Below are 22,976 nucleotides of genomic sequence, written 5' to 3'. Positions count from 1 at the left end.
ATTCAATATGTTGATATAGATATGTATGTTTCTAAACATGGTAACACCAAATCTTGTTATCGTCATAGACATAACTTACCAGCAGTCGATTGCACAAATCAAGTATTTCAGTTCTTCCATTTCATTCCAACAAGCAATTTTGTGAGATTGATTTTTATTACACATTGCAAAGAATAAGTTTATAAAGATAAGAACGAAACTGGAGACAAAGCAACAAAGGTAATAATGGTTACTTGGAATTTCTTTTACAGGTTCCAGTCGAAACTAAAATTTGTTCATTTTGGGTTAACGAAGAGAGAAGAAATAAGTCATATATGAATAAAAAATGAAGATAAATCAGTTGTTATCCTAGTTGTTGGGTGTCATTTTGAACTTTTAACTTACAAGCTTTTCCCAGGTTTCGATATTGACTGGCATTTGTGTTTCCCTATTCCAATCAAACGATAGAGCCAGTTTTAGAGTTTCTCAAAATTTATTATATCCCAGTTATTAACACACCTGAGTAACAAAAGCATTTAATTATTTCTGAACTCTAATGTTTGCAAGTTCTCATTTGCATCAACCATTTGCTAAATCTGAAAATTCCTATTTTAAATTCTAGTAAATTTTTACGTTACCAGCATCTGCATTAAAAAAAGTCATGCCATAAGTATTTTAATGTCAACATGACACGATGACATAGCGAAATGTATGTCATTTTGTTTACTGTCGAATCAATGATCTTAGTACTATCCTACAACAGATGACATAAATTTCTACTACAAAGTCATAATTTTTAATTTCAGTTCAGCATTGGTCAAATTAAAAATTAAATGATTTCCTGCAGTGGTTGTAGTGTTACAGAAGTCCATTGCTCGCCTCCACATAGTGGCGAGTGTTGCCCACCTCCACCATTTTGTTCAAAATGTTCTCTTGTGAATTCTGCACCTTGCCCTCCAATATCTTTCAAAGCAGCTTGTGGGCCCTGCAGTTCCTGTGGTCCTTACATTCCCTGTATTCCAAAATTTTTCACTTGCTCTCCGCATAAGCTTGCCTGCATACCAACATGCCCATCTTGCAGTAAGGATTTAAAATTTTAGAAGAATATCTGTGTACGTCGTATTTACATTCAAGATTTTTAAAGTTGTCGATGAAGATGAATGAAGTATAATTATTAGTGTACTATAAATAACATGAACATTACAAACAAGAATAATATTTTATTTCATTTGTTGTAATATAGTATTTCTAATCATACACTGTAAATAGATTTGGAACAAATTCGTGTATGATGTTTAGAAAGTGCATGTTTATTACATAATATACAAATGTGAATATAACTTCTCAATGTGGTTTGATAAAAAATTGATAGCACGCAATACCATCTGTTGTATATCAGTCGTCTCTTGGGTTCAATGACTCATTAATCCTCTGCATAAACTACACCTATTTGTCTGCGTATTTCATCCTCGAGTTCTGCAAGAAGCAATGACTCTTTATGTGAAATCAGGGGACTCTCCTTCAATCCTGTAAAACAAAACTCCATTAGCACATATGTGCACACATTTACATGAGGTTCTACAAATTGATTATATGTTTATTATAGTCTGTTACCAGCGCGAAGACATCGCCGGACTTCCGCTGCTTCGTATCTGAGACCAACAGAGTTGATGAAATTGAGTGGATGTTTCGGCTCAGGTAAGGTGATAGACTTCGTTTCACCCGATGGCAGCACAATGTCGGTTGGACACCAAAACAAAGGTACCCGCAAGGTACCCTTCGTGCCTATTATAAGAGCTTCATTAGGTAGCTTCACGTGGCAGTGTGTCATCACAGTTGCGGTACGACCTTCCTTATATAAAAGTGTCGCAGACATGGAAATATCAACGCCATCTTCATTCAAATGACCACCAGCCTTTATTGAAATTGGCTTCTCCCCATTGTACACAAACGACGCCAATTGTAATACGTAAACTCCCAAATCTAATATACCACCTCCTCCAAGATCTTTTTTTCTGAAACAATTAGTTTGGAATATCACAACCAAACATATGCACTGCAATTTCAGTTTCTCATGAAACCCCCAGAGTTTTCTAATGCTGTGAAACACGGATGAGTTCTATCATGTTTTCGAAATTTTAACGCTACGCTTGTTTCAGGAGGTAACAATCGATTTTCAAACTAAAGACAAATAGAATCTATATTTGCCAGAGCAATAGCATCTTATAATTACACCTACATTAGTCTGTCAACCTTTGGGGCTGATATTCCAAAAGAACCGATAACTTGTTTAACTTCTCCCAAATTTCCGGAATCAATTTCCTTTTTGATCCATTCATACGTTGGGAAACAGCGACTCCAGACAGCTTCCATCAAAAATAGACCCTTTGCCTTTGCCAGATTAATAAGTTCTGTGGTTTGCTTCAAGTTCAACGTCAAAGGCTTCTCGCACAGCACATGCTTGCCATTGTTTAACATAAGCGTGGCAACCTCGAGATGTTGAGGATTTAATACCCCAATGTATACGATTTCTATTGAATAAGTTACATCGTTAGATAGATGGAAAACTTTCGTATAAGATTATCAGAGGTTCGTCATACTCTCGTGGATTTTCAATATTTTTATTTAATGTGTTAGTACAGAATGCAACTAACTTACCGACGTTGCTATCATTGGCAAGATCTTTATAATTTCCATAAGCATTTCCAATTTTGTGTAGATTGGCAAAAGTTTTAGCCCGTGAGAGATCACGCGCTGCTATTCCGACAACAGTATGCTCTCCTTCAGGTAAGCTAGCCAAGGCTGTTACAAAGTCATGAGATATCTTTGCTGCACCTGCGATGCCCCAACGAACTGCCATTTCAGATACCTCTGTATACATAAATTATTGCGAGCAAAGCTCAAGGTAAAGTGCTGTTGCAATTTATAACTAGCCGGATGTACAATAAAAGCTAAGAATTTTTACTACAGGCATTAACAGATGATCTCATTCAGAGTGCCTAATTTCTCAGTTTTAGTTGATTAAATGTTTGAACAGGGGAATCTAGGGAGAATTAGCACGCCCGACAAATTTGAAAGCAGTGAAGGATACCAATAAATATTCAGATATACCAAGAAACAACTTAAATTTGGAAAAGAGAGAAAATGGTGTTAAATTTGTCTTAAAACTAGCTAAAACTGTGACGTAATCTGATGTATGTTTCTATATAAGAAATTCAAGGTGACCCTAGTTCAATCTTTCCTGCTTTCACGGTCAAAAAAAAATGTGTTAAATTTGTAATAACGTCAAAATTGAAAACGAAATGTCACGTAGCAGTTTAATAAAAATGAATAAAATTCTAAGAAATTTCTGAGAATTTTGAATTTGTTTGAAGTATAGCTAAGCTACTACCATTTTGTAAATGGATTCGAGCAATATTGAAAAATATAAGCCGCCTTCCTGGAATTCAGGAGACAACATTTTTGGCATACATACATATGCAATACGCTTGCATGCATGCACATAGATGTTGGAACATTCGATAAAATTGTGGAATTAATAAAACGTGCTTCCAAGTTGAAGAGAACTTTTTTTCAAAACAAGAGTTGACTTTACGGCAAATACAATAAAAACTCTGCTTTGCAATTGTGCCTCAAAATTACATAATTGAGGTATTCTCCAACTTTTTTTTATTTATGGGACATTGATACAAGCTATAAAATATTGTCAAAAATATTATCCATTAAAAATAATAATTGTATATGTCAACTGCAGTTATAGGGCCAGTTTATTGACAACATGCTTTGAAATACTAAAAAAATTTTTTCATAATTTGAAATCACTGTGTTGTGCGTACATACCTCGAATTACTGTTCAATGAATTAATCTATTCAATACTGTTCACAGCATTAACTAGATTGGCAACAAGTACAGTTCTTACGTTATATTTATACCAGTTACAATTATTATGTAATGCAGACAAAAAATTCTGTAGTATGTATTCCATATCCAGCTCAGTAACACATCTTTCGTTTTTTAGTGTAATGTATACGTGGAACTACAGTTATCTGTTTGAACTCTTGATTACAGAGCTAATAAACATAACTCAATAAAGATATATCGAGATATTATAACATGCCGTTTCCACTCTTTCCAAACGTAAAGGGACTTCAATCTGAACCCCATACTCATGGTGCAGTCATGTGAGTTCTAAGATCAACATAGTTTCAGTACCAAGATAGGGTAATATTTTGGCCATGCCTCAAGAAAAAAATGTCTGCTTTTTATTCACACATAGGCATAGGGCAGGAACGTTAAAAATACATATATTTTATGGATGTTTATAAAGATAGTGTATGATATCGACAATCTAGATATAGATAGAAAATGAAACCCACTTATATGATTACCATCGATTCTATCATATTTATGCTTCAAACATTGACATATATATTTTCAGATATGTAATTCCACGTTTCACAAACGTGATAGGGAGCTTAACGACGCAATTTTATATAAAATTCTCAACAAAAACACTCAAATACATCATCAGTTGATGCAGAAATAAAGAAATACCCTGCTTTTTATGAATTTACTATTGTGGTTTATGATACGTGGACTTCGATATTTGCAGCTATATACATCAACATCAAACAGAGTGTTTAATGTATACATTTCCATGATTAAAAACTCCAAAACATTGGAAAGCTACAACTAATTATTAATTTGAACGAATAATAAGCCTATTACATTGACCGCAGATGTGAAAATAATTGTATGGGTTTTACCGTAGATCATTATAATATTGGTACAATAAAATATCGAAAAGTAAGATGATGTGAAATATCAATCTATATCATTGTCAGTAAAAAATGACTACTGGTTACGGTTTGAAATGGTTTGAATGCCGGTAAACAAAGCCGTTTGTCACCGTTTATATCTCTTGAACGCGATGAGTATTTATGAAGTACTTCAAACGTTTGATCTGAACGTATCAAACGACAGACGTGCCTGACGACAGACAATTGTATTTACTGGAATGAAACAGACTTTATACCTGTCCACTTCTGAGTTGTATGATTAAAACACGATTACACTTGTTGCGTTAAACTATGCATTAGATAAAAATTAGTACACGTGCACTGTAGAGAATAAATTATTAATGTAGAGTTGATTTACTCAATTTATAACACCAGTCAGTAAATCCAACATAAATATTAAATTTATGCTCACAATATGTTTACTTTACAATATTGTTTAAGGGGTTAGGTGGGTTTCAAAAGCTCAAAATAGGTACATTTTTATGAATTTTTTTTTACTTAATCAACAGAATATTTCATTCCATCAATTTAACACATAAAAGATACATATTTTATAAGTAGTTTGTGAAATTTTCATTGAAAAATATTGAAAATTAAGGCGTGGACACGTCGTCTGCTATGACCCCTCAAAAAAAAGTTCTCTCGGCGTAGTCAGGATAACTCATGACAGAGTTGTGGCACCCGGATCGGCAGTACCGACTGTCACCGCAAGGGAGCACGTCAGTGCTCAAGGCGGTGGCGACAACCAGCAGCAGCGGAGTCGGCGGAAACAGACGTTGACCGTGAAAACTGATTTCATCGACGCCATTAGCTAAACAAAGGCTACAGCTGTAGCACGTGGTCAAAGTTCAGACAAAAGTGATCATTGGGCTGTAATAGTTTTAGGACATTGAATAAATATATAATATTTATACATACTAGGTATTCGTCGTTGGTGTGTGTGTAACCCCGCCTAACACAATCCCTACAGATTCATCTGAAATGCAAAAACCAAAAATTTTCTGTTAGTAGATGTTTAAGACTCGTACTTGGACGAAGGAAAAAAAAAAACAAAAATTACATTTTTGGCGGCGTTGAAAACAAAAAACCCTTATTTTGAGTAAAATTTGCACCCTTCATGGCCTTAAAAAATTACTTGGAATAGAAAAAAAAAAAATTCCTTCGTTCAAGCACGAGATAATGTTATTTTAAGAAGTGTGCAAAATTTGAAAGAGATCAGTTCATAAGTTTTCGAGAAATCGTGACAACCGATTTCAAAAATGTAGTTTCGAGAAAAACGCGATTGAAGATTTACATTCAAATAACATGTAAATAATCGTACTTACACCGTATAATGATGCAAACCCATGTTTTTTCCACGTGCCATCACCTGACACGGTAACATCTGTCGTATCTTCAACATTATTTTCATCACACGTTAATTTTTTTTCTTGATTTGCAGCAGACAACAAAATTGATTCGGCAACAGTTATGACGCACTCATGTATTTTATCAACATAAAAATTGTACGTTGATGCATTCAAGAATGAGAAACTTATATCCATCAAACCACAGAATTTTTTACATCCGGCAAGTCCTAAGCCTAGTATTCGTATCACAAAAATAAACGAACAATAGCTAAGCAGCTGCCTCGATATACCTGCCTCCATATACCTGCGTCACGCTCGGTTATAGCCTGATGGGTGAAACATCCAAAGGCTATATCTCTTAGAATATGACTCGGATCGTTTTAAAATTTTAAAGGAATATTCTCAACATATTCAATTATAAGATAAGCAAAAAAAAAAAAAATTCGATTTTTTAAAATTTTGAAACCCACCTAACCCCTTAACCCCTTTGTATTTTTGGTGAAAATTTTCGCGATTTTGAAAAGTGCTGGAATAAATTCTTTCTGGCACTAGTCCGACGTAATTTTGCGAGAGAAATCGATTGGGCGTAGGCCCAATAGGCTGCGATCAACGGATCAAAAGTTACAGCCAAGAAACGAGAACCTGTGTCTTCGACATTTTTCAGCTGGCGCTTTTTCGCTCGCCATTTCTCTCCTGTTGGTCCCTCGCTCTTTTCGCTGCGTTTTCTGAGTTCCTGGGGGTCCAATTGGTCGGGAAAGGGTCATACAAATCAAATCTGAGACGAAAGACTTTTCGGTCGCAAAAAAAGGAAGGTTAACCCCTTTGTATTTTTGGCAAAAATTTTCGCGATTTTGAAAAGTGCTGGAATAAATTCTTTCTGGCACTAGTCCGACGTAATTTTGCGAGAGAAATCGATTGGGCGTAGGCCCAATAGGCTGCGATCAACGGATCAAAAGTTACAGCCAAGAAACGAGAACCTGTGTCTTCGACATTTTTCAGCTGGCGCTTTTTCGCTCACCATTTCTCTCCTGTTGGTCCCTCGCGCTTTTCGCTGCGTTTTCTGAGTTCCTGGGGGTCCAATTGGTCGGGAAAGGGTCATACAAATCAAATCTGAGACGAAAGACTTTTCGGTCGCAAAAAAAGGAAGGTTAACCCCTTTGTATTTTTGGCAAAAATTTTCGCGATTTTGAAAAGTGCTGGAATAAATTCTTTCTGGCACTAGTCCGACGTAGTTTTGCGAGAGAAATCGATTGGGTGCAGTCCCGATAGGCTGCGATCAACGGATCAAAAGTTACAGCCAAAAAACGAGAACCCGTGATTTCGACATTTTTCAGCTGGTGCTTTTTCGCTCGCCATTTCTCTCCTGTTGGTCCCACGCTCTTTCCGCTGCGTTTTCGGAGTTCCTGGGGGTCCGATTGGTCGGGAAAGGGTCATACAAATCAATTCTGAGTCGGAAGATTTTTCGGTCGCAAAAGAAGGAAGGTTAAGGGGTTAGGTGGGTTTTAAAAGCTCAAAATAGGTACATTTTTATGTATTTTTTTTTACTTAATCAACAGAATATTTTATTCCATCAATTTAACACATAAAAGATACATATTTTATAAGTAGTTTGTGAAATTTTCATTGAAAAATATTGAAAATTAAGGCGTGGACACGTCGTCTGCTATGACCCCTCAAAAAAAAGTTCTCTCGGTGTAGTCAGGATAACTCATGACAGATTCATCTGAAATGCAAAAACCAAAAATTTTCTGTTAGTAGATGTTTAAAACTCGTACTTGGACGAAGGAAAAAAAAAAAAACAAAAATCACATTTTTGGCGGCGTTGAAAACAAAAAACCCTTATTTTGAGTAAAATTTGCACCCTTCATGGCCTTGAAAAATTACTTGGAATAGAAAAAAAAAAATTCCATCGTTCAAGCACGAGATAATGTTATTTTGAAGAAGTGTGCAAAATTTGAAAGAGATCGGTTCATACGTTTTCGAGAAATCGTGACTACCGATTTCAAAAATGTAGTTTCGAGAAAAACGCGATTGAAGATTTACATTCAAATAACATGTAAATAATCGTACTTACACCGTATAATGATGCAAACCCATGTTTTTTCCACCTGCCATCACCTGACACGGTAACATCTGTCGTATCTTCAACATTATTTTCATCACACGTTAATTTTTTTTCTTGATTTGCAGCAGACAACAAAATTGATTCGGCAACAGTTATGACGCACTCATATATTTTATCAACATAAAAATTGTACGTTGATGCATTCAAGAATGAGAAACTTGTATCCATCAAACCATAGAATTTTTTACATCCGGCAAGTCCTAAGCCTAGTATTCGCATCACAAAAATAAACGAACAATAGCTAAGCATCTGGCTCGATATACCTGCCTCCATATACCTGCGTCACGCTCGGTTATAGCCTGATGGGTGAAACATCCAAAGGCTATATCTCTTAGAATATGACTCGGATCGTTTTAAAATTTTAAAGGAATATTCTCAACATATTCAATTATAAGATAAGCAAAAAAAAAAAAATTCGATTTTTAAAAATTTTGAAACCCACCTAACCCCTTAATATCGTTACGCCGTAGGAACGATGCAATTCGCAACGAATTTTGTCACGTTGCTGACGGTTTTATTTACGAGTTTGTTATCATCTGTGTATTATCATTCATTGCATTGTAGAATTCTACTGTATCTGAAATTACATTGCCTTACCGACTGGATTAATTGTATACGATTTAGTTTCCCGTTTCAAATCACGGAACTAGCGACCTTTACCAAGTAGAATCAAATCTACATCTTTGTATATCCAATGGCAAACAAATAATCTTTGAATGTAATTGGCTACTTGTAACGGCTGTGATTGTGTTAAGAAACGGTTAAAACCACCGGACATTTGATATTATTTTATAGTTTGACGAATATCATCGATACTTTTTCAAAGATCAGTCAGAAAAGTAAGGATTTAATTCCTGCTGAATCACATACTAGTCAATTCATGATAAATTCCTATTCTTTCTGTGTTTATGTGTAAATGAATTTAGTTGATAGGTATTCAATTAATTGACGGAAAAAACATTAATTAAAGATGTTACGAAATACTTTCAACTTGCTATGTGCGACGGTATGTATTCATGTATCTACTGGACTTGTAACGATATTAATAAATTAATGATAAGTACCCTTTGACTAACTCCTACAACTGTGTAATTCAAACTATTATTTCAATATACTACTTTAACCTTACCCTTTTCTTATCTGGTGTACTTCTTCATCCTAGAATGGAACTCACGCAGTCTTCAAAAGAACTTTAAATTTAGTTCCCATTGTCGTTGAACAAACGGGACGTGGTGAACGAGCCTACGACATTTATTCCAGACTTCTTAAGGAGCGGATTATCTGTCTCATGGGACCGGTACGAATTCAATAGTCTTTAAGTCATTGTCAACGTCACGCAATATATTCAGGCTCTAAGAAATTGTTTGGCTCAATTTAATTTTATGAGAATTGACAATGGCATAACATTTTTTTTACTTTCAAGGCTCATACAATTATATTATAGAGTTTTCGAGTTATAGAAAATCAGGTAGACTTGATTAATTGTTGAGCTTATTCCTTATAGATAACAGATGATGTCTCCTCGCTTGTTGTGGCACAATTATTGTTTCTACAATCTGAGAGTAGTAAAAAGCCAATTCATATGTACATAAATTCACCCGGAGGAAGCGTTACAGCGGGCCTAGGAATTTACGATACAATGCAATACGTACTGCCACCTGTAGCCACCTGGTGCGTTGGTCAAGCATGTTCGATGGCCAGCTTACTTTTGGCTGCCGGGTCCCATGGGATGCGACATTCGTTGCCTAATGCTAGAATAATGATTCACCAACCTTCCGGAGGTGTCCAGGGCCAGGCAACAGACATTCAAATTCAAGCTGAAGAGATCCTTAAACTCAAGAAGCAAATAAATAAACTCTATGTTAAACATACTGGACTTGATCTGCTGCGAATAGGTAAGCCCTGTGTCATTTCCTGGACATGAAAATCTGTCTACTTCTTGGAAATTTTACATTGCAATCCCTATGATGTTGCATATTGTGAAAAAAAATTGATGTATTGAAATCTTTCACAACGAATGTGGTTCAATTTTGAATTAGAACCAATAAGAAGTAGAAAGGAATTTAATTACAATTGGTAATATTAATAATCGTAGAAAACAGCATGGAAAGAGACAAGTTTATGGCACCGAACGACGCGAAGGAATTTGGAATAATAGACAAAGTGTTAGAACACCCCTTACAAGAGAAGGACGATAACAATTCTTCGACCCAATTGATAGACAAATCTGTTACTAGTGCCCCGACAACTTGATTTCAATCCGTACAGATTGGTTGTAAACAGCAGAGTTCATTATAAAATGATTTTATTAATAATATAATATTTAATAAACATACTTATAAAACTGTGTCTGTTTATTGTAGCCAAGCAGAGTACGGCAACGATGTGCTTCGATTTTTTCATTTATTTATTTTCATTGATTCACCCATTGCGTGTAGGTTTTTTGAAATACCCTGATTGAAAATATTTCCTATTTTCTCATTTGATTATCATTATTCCTACGAAAAATATGAACATACTCTGAACACAGACGCTAAGCGCCTTGTGATCACATAAAATTTATTGCCTAACGTTAAACGATTTTTCGTAAAAGTATAAAATATTATCACGTAATGTTTAGTAGTGAAACAATGCTCAACATATATAAAAATTAATGGCAAATATATATACATAAATAAACTTCATATAATATTAAATTTTAGATTAAATGATTGCATCACTGGCAGCATGGTGTCTGATTTTTTTCGATAATTGGAAGCATTTTTTGGAAGCACTGCCAAATATCAGCGTATTTTGATTCAATATAGCTTCTTAACAATTATTCACGAATATGTGATTATACTTGATAATATAATTATTATTGCATGGTCTTAGACAGAACAGACAATATGTAATTGACTATTTGCCTGTCACGATTGAATGATCGAAAAATCAAACAAATTATTCTAATCGAATTTCTACATCAAACACAAACCACACATTTTGCCATACTATTAGATACAATTTTTGACGTAAAATAATGTAATTTACCGATTTCAAAAAAAGGTATCTGAAAAAGCAGCACTCTCAGCAAGCCTTAAATATATTAAATGGAAGGCAAGCGAAATCACAACGAGCAATAACATCAAAGAAATTGAGCTACTGGTAGTAACTCTATGCCTATCATACGAATGTATGAAATAACAAAAGCAAAACAAAGGCAAGTGTTTTGCCGATCGTCAATGAATCAAATATTCAATTTAATCTTATTGGTTGTTGACCTACAGGATTAAGCAACCATAGATACGATGGTCAACTAGTATAAAATGTTTCCTAATCGATGAATAAATGAAGCAGATTGACACGCGGAGTTTGATCCAGTAGCTTTTTTCTTTGCTACGATAGTCAAAAATTTACTGAGGACAGACCTGAGCATGCGCTAGCATAAGAATGTCCTTTTTCTCTTTAGGGAATCTTAACTCTCGTCCAGCTAACCGAGCCGTGTCTAATTCTTGTTCAGCCACAGTTAACTCCATAGCAACAATCCCTCCTCCGCTCTCATGCTCTCTGGCAACCCAATCGAGAGCCATCTGGCTTCGCATGTCATCGTCAAGCGCTCGGTGGCTGTAGTGTGCGACTACCTCTTGCCTGCTGCACTGTCTTTCGCGCATAGCTTTTAATGATCCATTCCAGTGCAAAAGCTGAAAGACAGTCATCAGTTCTTGGAATTCTAACATTGTTCGGCCACGGTTACATTCCAGCATGAATCTAAATGCTCCGATCCCTGTGTTGGGGTCTTCCTTTTCATCTCCACTTCCCTGGAAATATTTATACATCTATTTTTATTTAAAATATCCTCAACTCTTTGCAATCCTGTTGCGTGTTCAAAAATAAGGTGATACAATTTATCATTTGGCACACCTTGACTGTTTTCCCCACAATCCTGTAAATACATCATTCACGCACTGGAAAGTGGGGTCAACTTGATCTTTTTTTTCTCTGTCATTTAAGTAGGAAACATAAAGGTACTAATCCAGTGGAAATAGATACCCGAAATTGGACTACCACTGACTTTTGAAGATAACACCAAGTAAATACATCCACATGTACTTCATGAATAATCCAAAAGTTTGCAGGTGATTAAACGAACGCAAACGTTTTAAAACAGTATTTTTAGTGACAATTTGATTAAAAAAATACCTGCGTCTGACTGCCAACTCCATTTGGGGTGGATGACGGTTTTCCAAAACTAGCTCTAGCTTCTGCCACAGCTTTTTCTATAAAATCGTCTGTAATACGTCTGGAAGGATGTTCATTGAAAACTGAATTCATCAGTGCGATTTTGGCTGCAGAACGACGTGCTTCAGCCTTAGTGGGACAATTTTGGAAACTGCCAAAACAGGAGCCACCTGGTAGAGTGACGTAACAAACATAAGGTGGATTGGCTCCAGGAATAGATTCATAAATCACTAGCGCTCCATTCCGTAACTCTGTTCCTCTGCTCTGTTTCATTTGCCAAAATTCTTGCAAAGCCTCCACAACGTTCACTGTTATCAAAAACAAAACCAGAATTACACAATGCTTTCTGTTAAAGAAAGTACTGCATAATAGTATGGAAAATGGAAAAAATTTTAGACATGTAAGTTAACTAGAATAGTCGATGATGATTTGTAAATAAAGATTATTACCTCGTCCGTAACCCTGCGTGTGCTTAGCAAAGCTATTCACCACAGCGTCAACTGCTTCTCGTAGAACTTGCTTAGCTCTAGCGTCAACTAAACCACTACTGACCCCCATATTTTCTGGAACACGAGATTTTGTTTTGGCTGGCATCACACGTTGTATTACCCTCTCAACAGATCCTAATCATTTACCCTGTAATAAATATTTATAATCATAAGATTACTCGATAAAACAAAATGAAAGTAATAAGAAGTTGGAAATGATATGCGAATTTTATTTCAGGTATCTTATCGATTTCAATGACTGTTATAGCTCACAAGGTAAGTGATTAGTAATTCAGGTGTAGTGCTGGACAGGCTCGAAAATGAAATACTTATGGGTAAGAATTTATGTAGAAGTCAAAGTAATCATTTGAGGTTTATAAATTTTTCGAAGCTATATGTTGGAAAAAAAAACCAATTGGGGAGATTTCACTAATTTTTTTCCTTTATTATTAATTTCGATATTATCCTAAGATTTTATTTTTCACTTTGATCGACAAAAATAATTTCAAATTAGTTGCTTTATTACTGAAAATAAGAATAATCCAACTTGAGGTTAAATCTAGTATGTAGTATGCAGCCAGAATTAGCAGTCAAACGTTCTATTATTCATCAAAACCTTGAACCCTCAATACTGTTATAGAATTGTGAGGACAAAACTGATCTGCATTTTTCAGATTCCAAAAAGTTTAACACTTTTGGCTGCTAACTCTGACTGCTAGCTTTAGCTTCATTACTAGATTGATAAGAATCCAATGGAAATGTATCTTCATGCATCAGTTCAAAATATCATATCTCAACTCGCAGTGCATTTCGTGATTCATCAAATTCCGCACATATTGTACGTGCTTATGATACTGTCTAGACACAGGCTCGTTAAGTACACTTTTCAATGCCGCTTGTCGGAGGATTAGGGTGAGGGTTAAATGCCGTGCAAATGGCAGAATTAATAGTATCCAGGAAGCACGCGGTGCCCTAATGTATCGTAAGCAATAAAATTCTTTGAAAATCGAACAACGGAGGTGGAAGAGGGAGGGGGGGGGGGGGTCAATAAACTACGAAGCGCACATAGAGGTATAGTGGAAGAATAAACGAAGTATCCTCATTAGTGTAGTTATCTTTGACTAATAGCGGTTTAGAAGGGAAGTCCAAAGGGTAATTTTTCTATAAGCACTTTGGTTTCACAAATCCCGATTGAGCAGATGCAAAGTACGATTATTATAACGGACAATTCGATGCGATACTAACACTTCCACTTTACCGGGTGCAGACGCTGTCGCGAAAGTAACTCCTCGAACTATGGGCTCTTGAGCAGACTTCGAATCTCGTGAGTGGGAATTCGCGAAAATTAGTTCTCCGTTGGGAACGAGCGATGTGGGATCAAATTGCGGGACATATATAACGCGTATAATGGCCCCCGGACCCCACTAGCCACTGATGATTTCCAGAAAGCCAGTGGTTCTCTTTCTCCTCAACAATGAGCAGCAAATCTCCTTTGATCCTTATATCCACCGTTCTTCTTCCAGTTTACATGCAATTACAGGAGGCCATTTATAGCAGGACCATACTACCAAGACGGTGGGTGACATGAACGAGTGGGTAAGCAACTATACCCCATTGACTTTCACATTGCAGATGGACAATCGTTTGTTCGCTCCTGTCTCCCCCCCCTCCAACCGGTCTATCACCGTACGCGTTTAATCCTGCAGCTCGTCATATTGTCATATTTGTTCGAGCTTCGTGATGCGACGCAGCGCCACTATTTTCCCAGTGGATAACAGCACAACTATCGGCCAAGTTTACACGTGGTCTTGGGGTCACGAAGAAATGAATGTACCGCTGATTTTTGTTACGACTTAATTGAAATTCAAAATTAAAACACTTTTAGGTCAGCCTCGTTGTTCAATAACTTCTTTCTACATCGCTTAATTTTTTCTCTCGCTTATTTTTTTTCATCTATTCCGACTGCAGTTACTAAGATACTAGAGCAGATTCACAGGCCATCTGTTTACGGAGATATGCCGGCAGACGTAGGCCTTCAAAATTCACGCTCGGTCCAAATTTCAAGCCAATGTCACGGGCACTCTAATGTCAAGGGCCTTCCGTGAGAGGATGAATAATGGTCGCAGGATACCCCCAAATTCGTGCTCCGTCTGAAGACCAACAGTTCTACTAATTATATTCCGTAGACAGCGAATACTGTAGCAACCAATACATGTATATTTATAGCATAATAAAAAATTTAAGTAAATAAATTGGTAGCGTGATATGTTGGAATTTGTTCGAGAACTCTAAAAATTTGCCGTCAATCGATGACAATTCAATTTAGTTGAATATATTCTATCGTACTATAAATGACTGCAAACCGACAATCGAAGAATGCAAAATAAATCGCTTACGCAGCTGTTAATGCTGTTATGATGTAACAAGTATCGTGTCCCTAATTGGCGATAATTGCATTCCGGAAAGAAATACATAGCGGTAAAACAAACCTCATTTGATGGATGAAGTTGATGGTAATCTATGGGGAGAAAAATTTCGCGCGCAATTGTACGTGCATAGATTGCATACGAGTATTATCGTTTAACGAATGTAGTTGAATGATTAACTCTGTTGATAAACGACGGGATTGTAAATAGTAATTAATGATAGTGAGTGTGGTCAGTAACGCCGGTAAAGACCCCACCTAAAGAATTGGGGTACGTGGCAAGATATCCTTTGACATCTCGTTGGCGGGCCGAAGGTATTGCAGGCTGAGTTTACGCGCGATATTTCCCGCGCCCGCATCTATGTGTTCGCTTATGCGTAGTGAGAAGTCGGCTGTGTGTGCGCGGAGAAATCAGCTGAGCGCCAGCTGTCTGCCAGAGTTCGACCAATCCGGGTTGTTCCGAACGATGCACTCCCGGCAAGCGCGTCACACAACCGGTCATTCTCCCGCAAACGCGCGATGGTGTAATACTTGCATTTCGGTGAAAACTGCAATCGTGTTAATTTCCAATCGTAAGATAAAGGTTCACGGGTTAGCGGTGGTGCGTTAGAGTGAACTGTGTATGTACTCAGTGACAGAATAGTCGAGAATATTGTGTACGTTGTGAGTGATGAATGTGACCACCATCGGTTCGATTAGGTTGGATTATATTCGCGATTTAACACGAACGCGCCGTTTTTATAAGATAGGATATTGACGTTACTGATTTTGACGTCTTATTCTAAGTGAGGTGAAAATTTTTAGCTTTTTTTTGAGGTTATGTTGTGTGTACAGAGGGCGTGACAGTACCGAGCCGCCGACTAGGGGTTGGCCACCTTTTCGCGCGCTACTCTCCCGCGCTTTGAGAAGAAAACCTCCTCGATATTTCATTAGAAATAAATATTCCAGCCAGTAGGTAGCGGCCCTAACCAATTATGCAAACTTTTAATAATATTGCGAACCATTCCAAGCCCTGGTAAATAATATTTCGACATCAATTTGCCAGAGTCAACGTAGAGACTGTGCATTATGGCGAGTGTGTAAAGTGAACTCTGCATGCACGGACCTCCTGTAATTTTCTATTTTACTCTGGATATTCCATAGTGATTTTTAATTATCCGGTCTCCGAATATTCTATAAGATCCGCTCGATCCGTTAAAAAAATCAATACGCACCTGGATCTTCGTCGTTAGATAAAATACGCCACCAAACGACGAACAAGATGCCACAAACGAGGTAGGTCGACGAACGCCACATTTACACCTCGAAAAATATTTTATCTCACCAATTAATTTAACTCAGATCCCATTTGGATCGTAGTTTAATAATCCATAGAAATTTGCATAAAATTTTTATCAATTTTATATATAAATATTTTATTCCGGTAAGAGGCTCGACTTTCCGAAAGTAAGGTTCTATTTATTTGATTCTCTTATTATTATAACGATTAAACCTTATTAAATTCATCTCTGAGTCTGAACAATGTATTTCCGAAGAAGTTTCTACTCTTCCAACAACGTGGAGGTCACGAAAAATCTTCCTATTGGAGGTGTTCCAGTTACTTGCAAATGGCTGCCATTAAGTGGCTCAGGTTTTTAGGGTGAAAAACCCACTTAACTCACTGCAATAAAACTGAAAATCAATTTGATCGATTACCAAAGTCATTCTCCAAGAAATATCTTCTTTTCATAAATTTCTGACAATTTTTCGATACCTTCAGAGTCGTGGAACCGAACCTTTGACGTCTCTCGTCACTGACACATTTTTTTACAATAACTGTTCAACTTTAATTAGAATTTAAGCAAATATGAGGCGTATTTGTACCAGTGTGTGTTGATGCACAGATCAAACACTAAAAATTTGATTCTGATAAGTAAACATAGTCCAAAATTCAATCAAGAAAGCTCCGCCTTGTTGGATCAGCATTCGCCAATTTGTTGGGTTTTAGAACGTCACCCTTTGCAATTGTATATAAATTTATAATCAGCATCACAGAGTATTCGATATAATGATTGAAACACCAGCTTTTTTATGAAATATTATTAATTTTTCTATTAGTGACATTGCTTGAATATCGTCAAGTCAACTTGATTAAATTTTCAACACCTGATTACCAAAGCCTCGAATATTGGACAACAACATTAAGATTATCTCTACTTGTGCTTTTTCAAGGAAAGTGTAGAAAGAATTACACAGTTTAAAATGTGATTGAACAGGGAATGGATCTCGTAATATCTTAATGTAGAAATGTTGAACAAATTTTTGGCCAATAACAAACGGTCTAAAACGAAATATTTCTCACGTTCAGCTTGCAGGAAAAGCAGCCATCACAGATTTATCTGCCAACAAGCAAGCCACAAACTCTGAAACGTAAACGTCGAAACACAGAGATCTCTGAGGATGCAGAAAATATTTACCCACCTAAGAAGGTCCCCTCGATATCTTCTGCTCATACACCATCCAATGAAACTTGCCACTCGACTTCAACTGCAGATGGTCTTCGTACTCCACAGCAGCAGCAGCAGCAGCAACAGCAACAACAGCAACAAACCTCACCTTTAACAGAGCAGCAGGACCCAATTAGCTGGTCCGAACTCAGGAATGCAACTTGTTTCCTGACACCATCTGCGTCCAACGGTGGGCCCAACAGGCCCAGTCCACTTCCTTCCTTTCCTTGGGCGGACGGGTCACAAGTATGGTCGCTGATGTGCCTAGGGGATCAGAAGTCTTTGACTCAAAGGGATCCTCAGATGTTTCAGAGGCATCCCACTCTGCAACCTCGAATGAGAGCTATTCTGTTAGACTGGCTTATCGAGGTCTGCGAAGTTTATAAGTTACACAGGGAGACATATTACTTAGCAATGGATTTCGTTGATAGGTATCTGTCGTCTCATCAAAATGTCCCCAAAAACCAGCTTCAACTTATCGGCATTACTTGCTTGTTCATTGCTTCCAAGGTGAGTTTCTAGTATTGCGGTCACATTCTAGATCTTTAAAGTCTCATTGCTCATTAATAATTTTTGGCCTGTAAGTTATGCCTTACTTTTATGAATTCACAATTAAGTTTTGGACTGCAGTATTTTGTTTCCAGTATTTTTGTAGTTGCTTGAATTATTTGTAATAAATATTACTGGGTTAACCTACAAATTGGTAACTCGTATGCTTTATTATTTTTCAGGAAATTTATATGGGAACAATCGGCTTGGCAAATTTTTCTCTAAATTCGATATTTAAATCTCCACCTTCAATAAATCATTTTAATTCAAAACATTTCGATAAGTAAACATTTACCATATGTAAAAAAGAATTCATCAATCAAGCACGTGTAAAAGCAATTTTGAAATAGGATTTAATTTTTTCCATCACATCCAGGCCTCAAATTTATTGTTTCTTGTCTGAAATTTAATCCTTCAACATATGGCTTTAGATAGAAATTTTTTTGAGCCACAGTAATTGGTTATCATCTTTCTAATCAAGACATATGCAAAACTATGCATTGCGTTCCATCTCGCATAATTTTATGACATAATATTGTACAGGTATGCTAGAATTAGCATTAGAAAAAAAAAATTCAATTTCTCTAAAACCATTATTATTGACTTCTGAAACAAAATTCTTAAACCACTTTTATGCTGAAATCATAAACGTTTTCACACTAAACATATAAAATAACCTATCCATACTTTACCAAATTGAATTAATTCAATTTTTACTATATTGTTTGTTGATTATTTATCAACACATTATTGAAGCAGACTTCTAAGGCTATTGGTAGTTTCGAAAATGAAGTCTTTTTCAGATAAAATTTATTTTGCTGTTCGAACAAAAATCTGAATTATAGTTGATACAGTTAAAAATACCCAAGATAATTTGAATACAATTATTCCATCAGACAAAAATCAAACAACAATTTTCACGAAGTAAGCCACTTTTATGATTACTGAGAGACACAGCAAAAATCATTAAATTTTTTATCTTGTTAAACATTTTAAAAAATTGAACCATACCGCATCAAATAATTTGCATTGAAAATTTCTTTTCGGCACAAGCGACTAATACAATTATTCATTCTCACGTACAGGTTGAGGAGATCTACCCTCCTAAGATAGCGGAATTTGCATACGTCACGGATGGCGCCTGTACAGAGTCAGAAATACTTGGAAAAGAACTGATAGTTCTGAAGGGACTCGGGTGGAATCTTTCTTCAATCACAGCGCCTGGTTGGCTCAACATTTACATGCAAGTGGAATGCGGTGATACATCCCGTCCGAATGCATTTGTTTACCCCCAATATGGTGGGCTTAAATATTCTCAGGCTGCCCAACTCCTTGACTTGGCAACGTTGGATGAAAGCTGCCTTAAATTTCCGTACAGTCATATAGCTGCCGCAGCTATTTATCACGTACAAGGAAGAGAGTGTGCCTTGAGAGTATCTGGCTTAACATGGGAACAATTATCACCGTGTGCAAGATGGTTAGACGCATTCGCCAACACCGTTGCCGAAGAAGTTCCACAACTTCTGTTGAGGTCCGCCATACCGCCCATAGAATCCCATTCCGGGTCTGGACTAAGAGCAGCAGTGCCTAATATAGTTATGGACGAATCCCATCGCATACAAACTCACGTAGTAGATTTAAATATGTTGGATCGAGCCCTGCAACGGTTGACAACCGAACTACCTCTTGCAGACTCTGTCAACCCGCAAGCAGAATTCGATTCCAACAGTAGCCTTAATAGAAGTGGCATTTTAACTCCACCCTCAAGTAGTCAAAAACATTCATCAACTCCGCCCCGGCTTCCACCGCCACTGCACCCTTATACTTAAGCCGTAATTGACTTTGTAATGACGGCTTGAGTAGAATAAACATAAAACATTGTTATAGTTAATCATCAATGGCAACCATCGTATTTAAACCATCGTGATATCTCTTCCAACACCGCTGCGCAACTTTCTGTCATAAGTAAAAGGGCTTGCACAGGGATTAACACAGCACTAATATCTTGAGTTGGGAAAATTTGGAGCAAGTTGAAAAAAATAAAGATTTATCTTCAAAGTTAAGAGTAGAAAACTAAACTAAAAAGTGAAAAGTAATGCTCTTTGTTCAAATATTTCAAGTGCTTGCCAGGTGGGCATAAACAGTCATTTACAGAACGAACAATTTTTAACAGTTAATATCAGTTGATAATAAACTACAGTTTTTCACACAACTTACTATCGCTGTAGCTTCATTTAACGAAAATTAATGGAAAGATTGAAGAAGTGATCAAAATTTGTTGAAATTATGACCATTTCACTCTTTGCGTTAACAGTGTTGAATTCAATGCATAATTATCAACAGATGGAAATATTATTTTAAAATCGAAGCCTTAGACAACAGCTTTTACATCCTCAAACTTGAAACATCAAGTGTCATTTGTTTCCCGTTATTTCTCTTTTTTTCAAATAGTTAAAGAGTATATGTAGTTGAACAAGCCGTGCCGTGTTAATTTTCACCTTTTCAATTCAAAATTCGATCAGAGTATATGATCTTGGCCCAGATTTATGACTATAAGTTATTCAAACTGTTTGGCGTAACTTTCGTGGCGGATCCTGTAGACAATTAATTATCCTAAGATTCATTTTAATCGCTTTTGCACGCGAGCTAATTTCTTAGCATTTGTTTTTCCACTTTTCAATTTAATGCGAATTATATGCATCTAGTAACTCTTTATTCTAAGCATCATTTACTAAAGTAACTGTATCTTATAGCATGTGGTGTGCTTCTGAGCATTGGTTATAATGTGGAATTATACAAACTAAAGAAAAAGAGAAAACATTATTCAGCCAATGTAGAAATGACTTTTGACTGAATAATTGCTCGAATGTGTAGAAACAAATTTACTTACGATTTAAAATTGATTAGAAATTCTTTTATCCATACCAATAAGTAATTTACAGATTTTTCATTCTATAGTAGTAAACTGGGGATTTCTTTGTTACCCTTTGGATAAGACTGACTAGACCAGTCACTTTAATAATTCTCACTGGGATCGTTTAACTACTGGCTGTAATGAAACTTTGGGAATAGTGAATATAATCTATCCTAACATAATATATTTAACTTAACAGCGAATTTCATTGTTCTGTAACTGATTTTTGTACATAATACGAATTGTATATTGCGTCTATTATGTCAGAAATTGATCGCGTATATATTGTTGATGTTTAATGACTGATGACATATGTCTTTAGGCCTGAATTAAAGGAGAAAGAAGAAAAAATGAAAAATGGGAAAAAAGTGATAGATTAAGTAATTCATGTTTTAAGGTCCTATAACAATTCTACATGATAGACTCGATCAGTTTTTATAGGTGTGTATATATATATATACATATATATATATATATATATGGCTGTATTAATTTCTAAGTAGCTACAAGGGCATAGAACATTCATACGTATTGCTTGGTTATCACTTGTGGCATTATTGCCATGGACTAGTACATTAGTTTTTTTTTTTTGCATTTTATGTCCTTGCTGTTAACGCCGTCTAGAATGTCAACTCACGTAACATGTTAAAAAATAACTTAGGTTCAAATTCAATTACTCGTGATCATCTTTCAGTGAAGAATATGCATTGTCAATAGAGATTGTAAATTCTTGATTTGAATTTCTGAATCTGATACCTGGAACAAATTTCTGCATGTTTGACTAGAGCGAATTATTAAACATATGATCTTTTTCATTATAAACTTTGGAAATATCTTTTATTTTCTTTTTTTTTTTTCATACAATGTTTGATTAGACATGTATTTTGAAAATTTTTGTTGTTACTTATAGGAAAGAAAAGGAAAAAAAACCTTCATTTTTTGTTGTATCTTGTGGTGCGTGCTTTTTGTGTGCACTGTAAATTTAATGCTAGTTATATTTTTTTACATCGGCGTAACGAGTAAAAAAATAATACCAATAATAATAGTTCACGTTGCAGGCTATATGCGTGTGTGTATATATTTTTAAACAAGTTTACTACATTGCTTGAATAGTCTTTTTGGTCGAAATTCTATTATAAAAATTTAAGTAATATCGTTATCAATTCTACATAAGCATTTGCTTATTGTACCTGTAATGTACAACATAGAAGAAAAAAGTGCCTTGAACTTCTGACAGTTTTTATTTACGTCTAGAAAAATCTGACAAAGCATGTGAATAGTATTCCTTTGTACCTTATGTCATTATTACACCATAATCATAAATTCGTTACTACTCCACAGCACAGAATGAACATTATTACTGAGTGCTAAAAATACAAGAGGTGCCCCAATTTCTCCCCTCATATAATTCCCACCCTTCTTATGTCCGAGAGTCTCCAGTGACCAACCAGAAATAAACAGGTTGTCTTGTGTGAAAATTGTATCGCCAAGTATAAATTTTTGTATGAAAAGTATGTTAATGAATTAATAAAGACTTACTTTACTAAGATGAACCATGTACTGAAGTTGATTCGCCTTTTCAATCCCTTGGTAATGCTTGGTAGACAATGACAAAGTTTTGGTAATTATTTTTAAAAACTTGC

The 22,976-nt window shown here is 36.0% G+C and overlaps 4 protein-coding genes across 13 annotated transcripts; 2 read left to right on the top strand and 2 right to left on the bottom strand.

Moving 5' to 3' along the window:
• Positions 1 to 1,266: 1,266 nt before the first annotated feature.
• LOC124219605 (trans-1,2-dihydrobenzene-1,2-diol dehydrogenase) lies at positions 1,267 to 6,341 on the bottom strand. 7 transcript variants are annotated; one of them, XM_046627408.2, is made up of 7 exons: positions 6,105 to 6,341; positions 5,698 to 5,755; positions 5,009 to 5,607; positions 2,638 to 2,850; positions 2,219 to 2,510; positions 1,594 to 1,994; positions 1,267 to 1,506 (listed from the first exon to the last, which is right to left on the bottom strand). In XM_046627408.2, exons 4-7 carry the CDS (start codon positions 2,837 to 2,839, stop codon positions 1,403 to 1,405), a joined length of 999 nt encoding a protein of 332 aa, XP_046483364.1. In that variant the 5' UTR covers positions 2,840 to 2,850; positions 5,009 to 5,607; positions 5,698 to 5,755; positions 6,105 to 6,341; the 3' UTR covers positions 1,267 to 1,402. The 7 variants fall into 7 exon arrangements, with proteins under 7 accessions (XP_046483364.1, XP_068994331.1, XP_068994330.1 ...); XM_069138230.1 differs by having other exon boundaries at positions 5,278 to 5,607; XM_069138229.1 differs by having other exon boundaries at positions 5,016 to 5,607; positions 6,105 to 6,340.
• Positions 6,342 to 8,966: 2,625 nt separating this feature from the next.
• ClpP (Caseinolytic protease proteolytic subunit) lies at positions 8,967 to 10,597 on the top strand. Its single transcript, XM_046627474.2, has 4 exons — positions 8,967 to 9,259; positions 9,416 to 9,550; positions 9,758 to 10,148; positions 10,349 to 10,597. The coding sequence occupies exons 1-4, from the start codon at positions 9,224 to 9,226 to the stop codon at positions 10,504 to 10,506; spliced, it is 720 nt and encodes a 239-aa protein (XP_046483430.1). The 5' UTR covers positions 8,967 to 9,223; the 3' UTR covers positions 10,507 to 10,597.
• On the bottom strand, positions 9,974 to 18,086 carry lft (Limb expression 1 family member lowfat). Of its 4 annotated transcripts, none has more exons than XM_046627451.2 (4): positions 17,845 to 18,086; positions 12,921 to 13,107; positions 12,433 to 12,779; positions 9,974 to 12,068 (listed from the first exon to the last, which is right to left on the bottom strand). In XM_046627451.2, exons 2-4 carry the CDS (start codon positions 13,063 to 13,065, stop codon positions 11,646 to 11,648), a joined length of 915 nt encoding a protein of 304 aa, XP_046483407.1. In that variant the 5' UTR covers positions 13,066 to 13,107; positions 17,845 to 18,086; the 3' UTR covers positions 9,974 to 11,645. The 4 variants fall into 4 exon arrangements, with proteins under 4 accessions (XP_046483407.1, XP_046483399.1, XP_046483389.1 ...); XM_046627443.2 differs by lacking the exon at positions 17,845 to 18,086 and adding an exon at positions 14,218 to 14,830; XM_046627433.2 differs by lacking the exon at positions 17,845 to 18,086 and adding an exon at positions 14,205 to 14,826.
• On the top strand, positions 15,836 to 22,882 carry CycE (cyclin E). Its single transcript, XM_046627352.2, has 3 exons — positions 15,836 to 16,659; positions 17,732 to 18,380; positions 19,505 to 22,882. Exons 1-3 carry the CDS (start codon positions 16,646 to 16,648, stop codon positions 20,246 to 20,248), a joined length of 1,407 nt encoding a protein of 468 aa, XP_046483308.1. The 5' UTR covers positions 15,836 to 16,645; the 3' UTR covers positions 20,249 to 22,882.
• The last annotated feature ends 94 nt before the right edge of the window (positions 22,883 to 22,976 follow it).

The sequence above is a fragment of the Neodiprion pinetum genome, chromosome 1 (assembly GCF_021155775.2).
Source record: "Neodiprion pinetum isolate iyNeoPine1 chromosome 1, iyNeoPine1.2, whole genome shotgun sequence".
In the NCBI taxonomy this organism is placed as follows: domain Eukaryota; kingdom Metazoa; phylum Arthropoda; class Insecta; order Hymenoptera; family Diprionidae; genus Neodiprion; species Neodiprion pinetum.
This window is presented reverse-complemented; position numbering and strand designations above follow the sequence as displayed.